At 38.8% G+C, this 10,820-nt stretch overlaps 1 protein-coding gene across 1 annotated transcript in view; it reads right to left on the reverse strand.

Annotated features, from left to right (window-relative positions):
* Positions 1-3,657: 3,657 nt before the first annotated feature.
* LOC139969080 (uncharacterized) overlaps positions 3,658-10,820 on the reverse strand; it is an 8,225-nt gene continuing 1,062 nt past the window's right edge. The window contains exon 2 of the mRNA XM_071973843.1: positions 3,658-4,285. Coding sequence (XP_071829944.1) covers positions 3,882-4,285 — 404 coding nt within the window. The 3' untranslated portion in view covers positions 3,658-3,881. The remainder of the gene's footprint in view (positions 4,286-10,820) is intronic.

Raw genomic sequence — 10,820 nt, forward strand, 5'->3', positions numbered from 1 at the left:
CAGGTACGATAAATTAGAACCAAATATAGTCGGTACTAGCTTGAAGGATAAAAGAAATTTTAATTCATTTATTTGTTTTATCGCCAATTGTGTACAAAGGGAAAGGAAGTCTCAAAGGGAAATTTGAAAGAATCTAAAGGGGCAAAACTTTGAATGCCATCTATTTGGAAATGTCTGTCAAAGGAGCGGGTACGATAAATCAGAACAATAGTTGGTATAAACTTGAAGGATGGAAATAAATTTGAAAGAATCTAGGGGAGTACATAAATATTGGTGAAAGGAGGCTTGTACGACATGCCAAGTTCATGACCGTACCAGTCTGTGATATTCTTTAGCGTAGTAACAGGGGAGCAGAGGGGCAGCCGCCCCACCCCCACATGTTGTAAAATGGCTGAGGGGTGGGCCACTGTCACTATATCATATTAGCAAAGGAAGTGGCAGGCAATTAAATTATTAATTTTTAGAAATGTTGATGAAATATTGCAATTCATATAGTTTTGGACAAATCATACCAAACTTTTCAATTTCCCATCTGGGCCACCCGCTAGGATCTACAAAACTAAATTTAATTCACTGAAGCAGTAAAAAGTATATGAGAAAAGTAGCCTGGTGAAAACCCAGACCCAACTCGTATATATATATATATATATATATATATATATATATATATATATATATATATATATATATATATATACATATACATACATATATGTGGCCTAGAATACAACCAGTGTATATATGCCCATACAAAAATCGAGGCCACCCTGAACATATAATCCACTTCTCGACCGATTTAATCTCGTGTATATGACATAAAACAAATTTAGTTCCATCGTTGTTATACCACATCTCACACTTAAATTAATTTTAATAATAATGATAATGATGATGATGATGATGATGATGATGATGATGATGATGATGATGATGATGATGATGATGATGATGATGATGATGATGATGATGATGATGATGATGATGATGATGATGATGATGATGATGATGATGATGATGATGATGATGGTGATGATGGTGATGATGGTGAAATCTCCTCGGCTATCTATTGAATATTTACAGTTATCAATATGTGAAAGGCCATCGTACTTCCTTCTAGAATTTAGATTTATAAAATTATAAATGAATCATGATCCTTCACGACGGATTTATTATTTGGTGAAGCATTAACCAGGAAGGAAATAATTACATCCTGTGTATACCTCTAACTTTGTCAAATGTCAAGTGAAGCTTAGGTATATTTCCGAATATACTGAAGTACTATAAATTAGTTAGCCAAGGGGAAAGGACATGTTTTTACCTCTACTTACGGATAACCTTACACTTTGTGATAATTTATTGTACAGCAAATTGACCGTGACCATAATTTATCTTACATAACATGATAATATATCTTTAATTCAATATGCTAAATGTTAATCAAGAATAAATTAATAGCCAGCATATAGTTGCATTTTGAAGCGAACCAATTTCCTTCATTTACCAAATTAATCACCTTTTCTGTGATGTAAAAGTGCAAAGATTGTAGTTTACAAGCAAGATCTTGTATCAGCTGCATTTGGGAAGTATTTGGTGTAAAAACTTCATTATACACTTTAAATATTTAAGGATTTGAACCTAGAACAACTTTAAGTCTTGTAACGATAATCATGAAAAAAAACGACATTTACTTCTAAATGTCGCTTTTTAGCCATTCTTACGCAAACTAAATATTGTGACTTGCTACATTTACTTATAGACTCAATATAATGATTGAAGGTTCAAACAATAACATGTACCGTTTGAAATTGTTCATTTCTATTGAATTCGTCCCCAAAAGGGAGCAATAAATGTTGGGCTGTTTCTTGTGACATATCGTGCAAGACTTCGCCACCAAAGATGTTCCAAAACTCCATATTTCTGCTCTAACCGATGTCAACATTTCTAATTGCTCGGTAACAATTTTTTATCATCCTGTTTGTACAGTCTTTGATTTTCTGATTACAATTTTGGTGGAGTCATGATTGACCTTATTCTTAAATGGCTATGCTAAAAGTCACACTGATACGTCATAAGGGTACTACCCATTGGTTATTCATTTGCCTCTGTTACCGTCGGTGTAAGGGTAGGTTAAGTGGTTTTGAACATTGGAATAAATTACATACGACCTGGGAAGAATAAGACCAATACTGTGGGTGTACACTCCCCCCCCCCTACCCCCCTTCCTTTTCGACCTCACACAAAGTATTTCATAAACACAATCATAATTTGTGGTCTTAATATACCTCAAAATGCACCATTTGAAGTCTAAACTTTCATTTTTCTACCCTTCCTTAAAGGTTCCATGCCCCAACGTGAATCAGTCGGAGGGGGCGGTGGGGGGGGGGGGCGGAGATGATAATATGGACACCACATTTGAAGTACTGTGCACATCACTTCGATGCACCCCCCCCCTCCACACCGCCACATTGCCCTCTCTCCCTCTCTGTATTTACACACGGAACAGCCAATGCGTGGAAAGGAATGTTAAAATAAAATCCATTCAACAATAAAAACATATATAAGCATAAGGTTGCATTGTTACAAACTAAGACTTCATTGTCGTGTCCGTTTCACTAGTTCGACTATCTGCTAGACTGGAATTCGTCTTTTTTTGCGTCGCCTGGGACAGTGACGTGCACAGGATTTCAAAGGTTAGGGTTGCGGGGAGGGTGGGTGATTACAGATTTCCACGACTGAGTTAAGTAGGGGGATTGACCTAAATGAACGAGGATTTATAGGATACTAAATCCAACTAAATCACGTTACATCGTGTTTTTTCGCTAAGAAATGAAGCCAGTCATTTTGACGCAAACAAACCTTTTCTCTGTCGATGTTAAAGTTGATCAGTATTGACCTCAAATATGCTAGTAAGTCATATAATCAAGGCCACTCATGCTTTAACTTCAAAAGGCATTTCGCTGCCAATCTTTAACGTTTTTTTTTTATTTCTTGCCTCATTGAGACCATTTATTGTCTCATATAACACTCATATAACGTCTGGAAAAAAAAACTTGGAGATTAAAAACCGATATTTGTATTACAAATGTATGAACTTTAAGATTTTTTCTTATTTTTAGTAGTTAAGGGCCAAATACTGATAAGGTTTAGTGAATTAGTTTATTGAAGTTTCCTCTGTCAATTATAACAGCAATGGGCGGTGTGGATGGGGGGGGGGGGTGCATCGAAGTGGCGTTCACAGTACTTCGAAGGTGGTGGCCAAATTATAATATCACCCCGCCCCCCGCCCCCTTACGACTGATTTACGTTGGGGCATGGAACCTTTAGGGAAGGGTAACAAAATAAAAGTTTAGACTTCATATGGTGCATATGTATATTAAGACCACAAATTATGATTGTGCTTATAAAATATTTTGTGTGAGGTCGAAAGGGAGGGGAGGGGTGTACACCCGTAGTATTGGTCTTATTCTTCCCAGGTCGTACGGCCCTCTGATCCCCCCCCCCTGTTGCACAAGCCCCTGGGGCGGCGATGCCGTTAAGAACAAAAGAACAGTGAGTAATTCTAAGACTCAGAAAATATGCCTTTAAGACTGCATATTTTATGGAAGCAAAACAAAACAATAAGAAACAACAATTCTTCGAAATAGGACACATAAAGTATTTCATGTTGAATTTGATATATTCATTGGACAAAAACAAGAGATCGTACCTCTATTTTATAATGTATCATATCAAATCAATCCAGCACTATACTAACTATTAAGACACAAGGAAAAAATAAACTAACTACAGTGAGTACAGCGCACGTTTTGTATTGTCTGTAGCTCAGTGGTACGACCCGCAGTCTCGAAATCAATTACATTTCTCCTTTTCCTTGTGATGATTTATTTACCAATGTAATGATCTATGGCAGCGTGGGCTGCATGGTGCGCCACGGAGTGCCACCAGCCTTTCTCTTCTGGGGTTAGTTCGTCAAATCCCTCTGGTTCGGCATCCCCTTCCTCCGCCAAATCTCTCTCTTTTAAGTGACTTGTAAGGTGTTGAGCAACATGTTTACCAACATGTGAGGCAAAGCCCTTCCAGTCAAACCTCTCCTCTGGATTCAACGCAGCCATTTTCTCTTCTAAGTCATCAAGCAAAGCATATTCGTCCTCCCCATCGTCTCCAGCGAAGTCCCTCTTTCCTGGCTCATTTGCTGCTGGTTTACCATGGAAACGATGAAACAGATGCTTCAAAAATCCTCGGCGAACGAGAGCATCGTCGAAAGTTTCGTCCTCCATCGGGGCAGCTGTAATAATAAATATCGTATAATCGTATAATTAGATCGAATTATTTTTAATTCAGCGCGCCAATGAGAAAATAGTTTGCTGGAAAATGTAAAGCACATATATGTTTATGTCGGTATCTGGAGTATTAATGTGGCGGCTTGTAAATAAACCCCTCCCCCCCAAATAGTACAAGGCTCAATAACGTCATGTGCGGGTTGTGAATGTCTGTGTGGTGTGTGGGGGGAAGGGGAGGGGAGGGGGAGGGGGTTGGTGTAATCGACGAGGGGGCTCCAGGAGGTGATGATGAGGGATAAAAGGGGACCTTCAAGGCTAGGTGGAATAGGGTGGGGACAATGGAAGATCGAGAGAAACAGTGAAGGCAAAGGGGCGAGGTTGGATGAAAGTGGGAGGGGTGGGACATCGACAAAGAGGGGAGAAGCAAAGGAAACAGAGACGAGAGGTGGAAAGAGGGAGAGGTGGAGAGAGAGTACACTTTAGCGTTTAATAAAAACCATTATCAGGGATGTGCCCAGGACTTCCTGAGTGCCGGGTATACTGATCGCCGTCCCGGGGGAGGGGTCTAAGGGGGTCCCCCTCCCCTTTGAGAAATTTTTCGATTTTTGAAGGTGCTCAGATGCCAAATGCTGGCACCAGTGTAGCTTGTTAAGCACATACACAAGTACTATATAGTTTTGCTAACAATTTACATTTTTTAATTTTTTTTTAGTGAAATATATTACGTACCTGGTAAAAGTTATGATATAGTTTGTTTCAAAGAGATTTTACAAGGGACCGATTGAGAGCCGTTAGTAATGTTTCTCGCATGGGTAACTGATGCATTATTAGTCTGTATGACTTTGGCATATAGGCTAGGCTCAATTTATGTTGAATATTTTGTTAGGAATGTCGTGATTTTAGATGAAAATAGTGCTGGGCGGGATAAACGATTTCTTTAAAAACAGTGCTGGGCGGTGATTTTTAGTGCTGGGCGGGGCCGCCCAGTGCCGCCCAGCGTAGGCACATCCCTATACATTATGTTTGCTAGTTGGCTATGCACTATACTAGGAGTGTTCTCTTCCTCTAGAAAGGAGAAACCGGCACAATCAAGGATGCCCATTCCAACTAACATACATATACATACGTCCACACACACACGCACTAACATATATGGTAATACTTGCTAAGGAGAAACAGTTTATAACATGAATCCATATACACGGAAATGTGCCAAAACCGTATTTTCCTATACCACAATACCCAAATATTGCGGTATATGATAATTACGAGTTTACGATACTCAATCACCAGTTAGTTAAGCAATGGTTGGGTAAATGTTTACCTCATCTCGAAATGGGTGAAGTTGTAAGAGAAATATCAAACGGGTATGCCAGATAGTACAGGCATAGTGGAAACTTGTTAAAACAGTTATCTTCTTTACTGACTTTAATACATTTTTCCATATTTTCCAATACTGAAATCAATAAGATTGCAGCTCATTATATCGAGAAAGGGACGTTTCAAGTTATGCAGTATTATTTAAGAGGATATTTATCTTTAGAATTTTTTCCAATGTTCAAAACCACTTAACCTAACGTTAATACCCCTTAACAATAGAGTTTTTTCGGGGGACATGATGATTCTTTTCAAATGATGTATGTGGACTTGGTATTCCTTTGTTAAAGTCTTCAATCAGAATATAAAACAGGTGCGTGGACACACACAGAGCCCACCACACATATAAAGACTTACCAACGATTGCTACAGTGCAAAAGACGAGCACCAAGATCGCAACGTGGACTCGATGATTCGGGTTGTGGTGTGTGGCCTAGAATACAACCAGTGTATGCCCATAGAAAAATCTAGGCCCACCTGAACATATGTCCAATTCTCGACCGAATTCATCTCGTGTATATGACATAAAAACAATACAGTTCCATCATTGTTATACCACATCTCACACTTAAATTTATTATTAATAATAATAATGATAATAATGATGATGACGATGATGACGATGATGACGATGATGACGATGATGACGATGATGACGATGATGACGATGATGACGATGATGACGATGATGACGATGATGACGATGATGACGATGATGACGATGATGACGATGATGACGATGATGACGATGATGACGATGATGACGATGATGACGATGATGATGATGATGATGATGATGATGATGATGATGATGATGATGATGATGATGATGATGATGATGATGATGATGATGATGATGATGATGATGATGATGATGATGATGATGATGATGATGATGATGATGATGATGATGATGATGACGATGGTGAAATCTCCTCGGGTATCTATTGAATATTTTACAGTTATCAATATGTGAAAGGCCATCGTACTTCCTTCTAGATTTTAGATTTATAAAATTATAAATGAATGATGATCCTTCACGACGCTTTTATTATTTAGTGAAGCATCAACCAGGAAGGAAATAATAACATCCCGTGTATACATCTAACCTTTGTCAAATGTCAAGTGAAGCTTTGGTATATTTCCGAATATACTGAAGTACTATAAATTAGTTAGCCAAGGGGAAAGGACATGTTTTTACCTCTACTTACGGATAGCCTTACACTTTGTGATAATTTATTGTACAGCGAATTGACCATATTTTATCTTACATAACATGATAATTCAATATGCTATATGCTAAATGTTAATCAAGAATAAATTAATAGCCAGCATATAGTTGCATTTTGAAGCGAACCAATTTCCTTCATTTACCAAATTAATCACCTTTTCTGTGATGTAAAAGTGCAAAGATTGTAGTTTACAAGCAAGATCTTGTATCAGCTGCATTTGGGAAGTATTTGGTATAAAAACTTCATCATACACTTTAAATATTTTAAGGATTTGAACCTAGAACAACTTTAAGTTTTGTAACGATAATCATGAAAAAAAAACGACATTTACTTCTAAATGTCGCTTTTTAGCCATTCTTACGCAAACTAAATATTGTGACTTGCTCAATTTACTTATAGACTCAATATAATGATTGCAGGTTCAAGCAACAACATGTACCGTTTGATTTGTTCATTTCTATTTATTTCGTCCTCCAAAGGGAGCAACAACTGTTGGGCTGTTTCTTGGGACATCTCGTGCAAGACTTCGCCACTCCATATCTCTGCTGTAGCCGATGTCAAAATTTCTAATTGCTCGGTAACAATTTTTCATCATCCTGTTTGTACAGTCTTTGATTTTTCTGATTACAATTTTGGTGGAGTCATGATTGACCTTATTCTTAAATGGCTATGCTAAAAGTCACACTGATACGTCATAAGGGTAGCCTACTACCCATTGGTTATTCATTTGCCTCTGTTACCGTCGGTGTAACGGTAGGTTAACTGGTTTTGAACATTAGAAAAAATTACATACGACCTGGGAAGAATAAGACCAATACTGCGGGTGTACACTCCCCCACCCCTCCCCTCCCTTTCGACCTCACACAAAGTATTTTATAAACACAATCATAATTTGTGGTCTTAATATACCTCAAAATGCACCATTTGAAGTCTAAACTTTTATTTTTCTACACTTCCTTAAAGGTTCCATGCCCCAACGTGCATCAGTCGGAGGGGCGGGAAGATGATAATTTGGACACCACCTTTGAAGTACTGTGCACGTCACTTCGATACACCTCCACCCCTCCAAACCGCCCCATTGCCCTCCCTCCCTCTCTGTATTTACACACGGAACAGCCAATGCGTGGAAAGGAATGTTAAAATAAAATCCATTCAACAATAAAATCATATATAAGCATAAGGTTGCATTGTTACAAACTAAGACTTCATTGTCGTGTCCGTTTCACTAGTTCGACTATCTGCTAGACTGGAATTCGTCTTTTTTTGCGTCGCCTGGGACAGTGACGTGCACAGGATTTCAAAGGTTGGGGTTGCGGGGAGGGTGGGTGACTACAGATTTCCCCGACTGAGTTAGGTAGGGGGATTGACCTTAATGAACGAGGATTTATAGGATACTAAATCCAACTAAATCACGTGACATCGTGTTTTTTTTTGCTAAGAAATGAAGCCAGTCATTTTTACGCAAACAAGCCTTTTCTCTGTCTATGTTAAAGTTGATCAGTATTGACCTCAAATATGCTAGTAAGTCATATAATCAAGGCCACTCATGCTATAACTTCAAAAGGCATTTCGCTGCCAATCTTCAAATTTTTTTATTTCTTGCCTCATTGAGACCATTTATTGTCTCATTTAACACTCATATTACGTTTGGACAAACAACTTGGAGATTAAAACCGACATTTGTATTACAAATGTATAAACTTTAAGATTTTTTTCATTTTTAGTAGTTTAGGGCCAAATACTGATAAGGTTTAGTGAATTAGTTTATTGAAGTTTCCTCTGTCAATTATAACAGCAATGGGCGGTGTGGATGTGGAAAGGGGGGGGGTGCATCGAAGTGGCGTTCACAGTACTTCAAAGATGGTGGCCAAATTATAATATCACCCCGCCACCGCCCCCTTACGACTGATTTACGTTGGGGCATGGAACCTTTAGGGAAGGGTAACAAAATAAAAGTTTAGACTTCAAATGGTGCATTTTGAGCTATATTAAGACCACAAATTATGATTGTGCTTATAAAATACTTTGTGTGAGGTCGTAAGAGAGGGGAGGGGGGGGGGGTGTACACCCATAGTATTGGTCTTATTCTTCCCAGGTCGTACGGCCCTATGAACCCCCCCCCTCGTTGCACAAGCCCCTGGGGCGGCGATGCCGTCAAGAACAAAAGAACAGTGAGTAATTCTAAGAATCAGAAAATATGCCTTTAAGACTGCATATTTTATGGAAGCAAAACAAAACAATAAGAAACAACAATTCTTTGAAATAGGACACATAAAGTATTTCATGTTGAATTTGATATATTCATTGGACAAAAACAAGAGATTGTATCTCTATTTTATAATGTATCATATCAAATCAATCCAGCACTATACTAACTATTAAGACACAAGGAAAAAATAAACTAACTACAGTGAGTACAGCGCACGTTTTGTATTGTCTGTAGCTCAGTGGTACGACCCGCAGTCTCGAAATCAATTACATTTCTCCTTTTCCTTGTGATGATTTATTTACCAAGGTAACTTAAGGCAGCGTTGGCTGCATGGTGCGCCAGTGAGTGCCACCAGCTTTTCTCTTCTGGGGTTAGTTCGTCAAATCCCTCTGGATTCAACGCAGCCATTTTCTCCTCTAAGTCATCAAGCAAAGCATCTTTGTCCTCCCCATCGTCTCCAGCGAAGTCCCTCTTTCCTGGTTTATGATGGAACCGATGAAACAGATTCTTCAAAAATCCTCGGCGAACGAGGGCATCGTCGAAAGTTTCGTCCTCCATCGGGGCAGCTGTAATAATAAATATCGTATAATGTGTGGTTAGATCGAATTATTTTTAATTCAGCGCGTCAATGAGAAAATAGTTTGCTGGAAAATGTAAAGCACATATATGTTTATGTCGGTATCTGGAGTATTAATGTGGCGGCTTGTAAATACCCCCCCTCCAAAAAAAAAATAGTACAAGGCTCAATAACGTCATGTGCGGGTTGTACAAGTCTGTGTGGTGTGAAGGGGGAAGGGGAGTGGGAGGGGGAGGGGGTTGGTGTAATCGACGGGGATCCAGGAAACTTGGTAATGATGAGGGATAAAAGGGGACAGCAAGGCTAGGTGGAATAGGGTGGGGGACAATGGAAGATCGAGAGAAACAGTGAAGGCAAAGGGGCGAGGTTGGATGAAAGTGGGAGGGGTGGGACATCGACAAAGAGGGGAGAAGCAAAGAAAAGAGAGACGAGAGGTGAAAAGAGGGAGAGGTGAAGAGAGAGAGTACACTTTAGCGTTTAATAAAAACCATTATCAGGGATGTGCCCAGGACTTCCTGAGTGCCGGGTATACTGATCGCCGTCCTGGGGATTTTTGATTTTTGAAGGTGCTTAGATGCCAAATGCGGCACTTGTGTAGCTTCTTTAGCACATACACAAGTACTATAGTTTTGCTAACAATTTACATTTTTTAATTTTTTTTGAGTGAAATATATTACGTACCTGGTAAAAGTTATGATATAGTTTGTTTCAAAGAGATTTTACAAGGGACCGATTGAGATCCGTAAGTAATGTTTCTCGTATAGGTAACTGATGCGTTATTAGTCTGTATGACTTTGGCATATAGGTTAGGCCCAATTTATGTTGAATATATTGTTAGGAATGTCGGGATTTTAGATGAAAATAGTGCTGGGCGGGATCAACGATTTTTTTAAGACAGTGCTGGGCGGTAATTTTTAGTGCTGGGCGGGGCCGCCCAGTGCCGCCCAGCGTAGGCACACCCCTACATTATGTTTGCTAGTTGGCTATGCACTATACTAGGAGTGTTCTCTTCCTCTAGAAAGGGGAAACTAGCACAATCAAGGATGCCCATTCCAACTAACATACATAATAATAATAATAATAATAATAATAATAATAATAATAATAATAATAATAATAATAATAATAATAATAATAATAATAAT

The sequence above is a fragment of the Apostichopus japonicus genome, chromosome 6 (assembly GCF_037975245.1).
Source record: "Apostichopus japonicus isolate 1M-3 chromosome 6, ASM3797524v1, whole genome shotgun sequence".
NCBI classification, from domain to species: Eukaryota; Metazoa; Echinodermata; class Holothuroidea; order Aspidochirotida; family Stichopodidae; genus Apostichopus; species Apostichopus japonicus.